Below are 3,493 nucleotides of genomic sequence, written 5' to 3'. Positions count from 1 at the left end.
AAAACAGGGAAAATAAGATATATACTGTTGTTCTAGAGAAGGGAATTGTACTCTTTAACCGGCCAAGCTGCATCAACACGTACAAACAGAATCAAAAATGCAATGTCCAACTGAGAAAGAGCATACGATCAAGGTTTCTGTGTTTCAAGTTTCAATTTATTTATATGAGTATACTAATAAGCAAAGCCTCCTAGAAAAATACGACTGGTTGGCATACATTACTGAAAATGGACCTTAATTTCCATATATTGATGTTAACATAACAGAAAATCATGAACAGTTTAAAACCATTCTTGCAATAACTTTGCTTCACCTGACTGGAGTAAGCAGTGTTTTCTCATTATTATGCAAAACGTAGCTTGCAATTTTTATTGCTCTATTAGTATTATTGGGTCTGCTATGCTGTCACAAATACCATACGGTACTGGCTTTTGTGACATCCAGTGTAAGAATGAACAACCGCCCACAAAACTGTTTACACATTTGTAAGTAAGGTGTCCTTCAGTTCAAGTTGTTGTTTTTATTGATACAGCATATTGCAAATGGTATTGTGACCCAATTATACTTCCAGTTGCAGGTTCAGTTAAGAATTTGTTTAGAACTTCATTATTAAAGACCATCAACAATATTCCTTTGCCTCAACGATTCAACGTAATGCAAAGCACTTTCAAGAGCTGTAAGTTTGGGTACAGCAGGTGGTGCAGGTCCTTCTCTGAGCATTAAATAATAGTTTGCGAATCGACATGCTCCTTTTGCTGGTTGTCTACCACATGCACGATAAATAGGAAAATCCATGATAGAGTGACGACAAGAAAATGATTTGGCAATATGTAAATTTGACTTAAATTCTACATTGTGATCTTTTACAGCCATTTCTTGAGCCTCCAACAACACTTCTTTTATAACTTTTGCAGCTTTATTATTAATGTAATCAAGTTTTGAAATGGCTTCATCAATGTTCATGTTTCTGACTAAATTTTGAACATGAAATATTTTTTTTTCAGGGTATCTAATTTTGGCTCGTCCATGGTAAATTTCTGCAGGTCTAATGCCTTTTTCTGCAGGTAGAGGAGGGTATATCATTTCATTTCTTCGAGTCCATTCGCCAAGATCCCTATACCATTCGTTTTCATTTTCTTTTGAACGTTCTCGTTCTTTTTTAAACCTTGATGGATTTCTCAAAGCAGCCAGACAAGTGTTGATATAAATGCTTCGAAGTTGAAAATCTATATCTTGAACAAAACATGCACGCCAATTTGATAAAATCTTGATATTACTAAGTTGTCGTAATACTATTGCCATTGCTGTTACAAAACTTATACCAAAACAGATTAACCTCTAATGTTTTAAAAAGAATTATGAAACATACCACCTACATAAAATACTAGATTAGTACCGTACTACTGTAGATTCTATAATTTTAGTCCTATAAACATAATCAGCAATTTAATTAGTTTACATATGCAAGCCTGAGAAAGGTTGAACATCTGGAACGAATGGATGAAAATAACCTAACAAAGCGAATTTGGAATATGGTAGTGGTGGAAAAAAATAAAAAAAAGGGAGATCAATGAAAGCATTGTAAGACACAGTGAAGAATGATCTGACAAAGGTAACTTAAGAAATAAAGATTCCAATGACAGAGAGAAATAAAGAAGTCAAAGTATGCAACTGGTTGACCATGATGTTTTGGGATGAAGAGTGAAGACCTGGTTTCTTTGAAGCAAAATGGAGACATACAGTAGGCCAATTAACATCATAGCTCACAAATTTTAACTAGAATATACACTTATACAGTGCGTATTTGCAACCATTTCTTTCAAGTATCTTTGCAAATCGTATTTGTTAACTTAAACAGAACACTCTTTTTTTTTATTAAAAAAACATTTTCATGTTTTAGAGAAGGAAATTCTACTCTTTAACCGGCCAAGCTGGTGGTATTGTTGTGTGCATTAAAATTACAATGGTGCATTTTATGATTGCTGAACATTTAATTCCAAAATGCATCCAAACACCACTGTCATTACTGTGGAATAATTCTGCGCGATCCGCCTAGTAAAACAATCCGCAAAAAATGTGCAGTAAATAATGGGATGATAGCAACAATAAGCAGACTAGGGTGGCCAAAAAAAATCGAAATTTTTTATTTTTGTTTGCACACCCTCTCATTTGAGGAGGATTCATGAAAAAATGACACTGTGAAAATTTGAAGTGAATCCGACAAGAGGAAGTGCTCTCCCACCGACCTCTAAATTTGCTTTCTTTGACATAATTCGTCAAAATTCCTTGAATATGTGACGTAATTCTTTTTTGACTTATCTACATTGCAGTTGCAGCATTTTTGTTTTAACCATTGTTTTACTCTGAATTTATGATATATATATTAAGTGTTTCCACATGCAGAAAAACATAAATAATGCACAAAATAGATCACATTAACAAGCGTTTGGTATGAAATTAAATGCACTAAACATAAGCGAAATCCGCATAAAAGTACGTTCACCAGTCACGATCGTAACGCTTCAGGTGACAACACATTGCCCAGAAAAAGCAAAAGAAATGTTTGTGAAGAGTCAAGCCATTGATGTTATTTAATGGAGCTGTTGGCATGTTGGCTTTTACTTGCACTTGTTGGAAGCAGCTTTCTGTGATGCTCGACCACCTGATAGAGGAGCTGGCGCTGTTGTTCATTTTCTGTAAGGACTTCATTGAAGTCAGTAGCTAATTTGACTGCCCAGTGCCCGCTCTGCACAATCATTGACGGCTTTGAGATCACGGCATGCAAGAAATAGCATCCTTCGATTAAATGCCTGCTGCATGACAGTGATAGCTCCAGTGTGGATTCTCGTATTGCTTGATGTCGTGTCAAAACAAAGTGCAGCTAAATGCTCTGCTACAACTCGTGTATGAATTCCACTACTTTTTGGCCCATTAGTGATCCCGTCCCAACAGGCAGCTTCGGAATGCCAAGCAGTATCTCAGCATGCATACCAGAAACTACAATGGCCATTGGCTAAAGAGTCGCACTTTGTGCCAGTGGCATTAGTCAAATGTTTACCATGAAAATGAGCAACAAGTGGAACTGTTGGTTTAAATTTTTGCCGCGCTGCAGCTGCCAGGCTTTCACGTGGGGTGTTTCGAGTATTCATGACAGAGGAACGTGACATTGTCAATTCATTTATATCAATTCCAGTTGCAGCAAGAGCAGGAGTGACTTGATGTTATAGTTCTGTCCAGTGCTGCATTGAACAGTGGATTATCGATAATGCAGCGTTTTGGTAATGGCTGCTCCTACTGGGTTTTCTTTTTGTTTTGGTGTTATTTGGATTTACGGTGCAAACAGTGGGTCACTGGAAGAATCTTCATCATCTGCTGAAGAATTTTCAGATGAGAGAGCAGCAGCACTTGTTGGCACTGGATCAATGCGATTTCTGTTGCGTCTCTGTTCATCATCTTTGCGCTTTCTATACTTTGCAGCAGCTTGCCGATACAT

At 36.7% G+C, this 3,493-nt stretch overlaps 1 protein-coding gene across 1 annotated transcript; it reads right to left on the bottom strand.

The window, feature by feature from the left end:
* Positions 1–350: 350 nt before the first annotated feature.
* On the bottom strand, positions 351–3,493 carry LOC145764266 (large ribosomal subunit protein uL22m-like). The gene is made up of 2 exons (XM_082575889.1): positions 3,352–3,493; positions 351–1,232 (listed from the first exon to the last, which is right to left on the bottom strand). The coding sequence occupies exons 1-2, from the start codon at positions 3,491–3,493 to the stop codon at positions 610–612; spliced, it is 765 nt and encodes a 254-aa protein (XP_082432015.1). The 3' UTR covers positions 351–609.

Source organism: Aplidium turbinatum, chromosome 2 (genome assembly GCF_918807975.1).
Source record: "Aplidium turbinatum chromosome 2, kaAplTurb1.1, whole genome shotgun sequence".
Taxonomy (NCBI): domain Eukaryota; kingdom Metazoa; phylum Chordata; class Ascidiacea; order Aplousobranchia; family Polyclinidae; genus Aplidium; species Aplidium turbinatum.
The sequence above is the reverse complement of the archived record's forward strand: the minus strand, read 5'-3'. Positions and strand labels throughout refer to the sequence as shown.

Excerpts from the sequence above, each read along its gene's own strand:
- LOC145764266 (XM_082575889.1), bottom strand. The coding sequence starts at position 3,493 with ATGTATCGGCAAGCTGCTGCAAAGTATAGAAAGCGCAAAGATGATGAA. Across the intron at positions 1,233-3,351 it reads AGATGATGAAGATTCTTCCA|ATATAGATTTTCAACTTCGA; the intron begins GTGACCCACTGT and ends GTTTTGTTCAAG.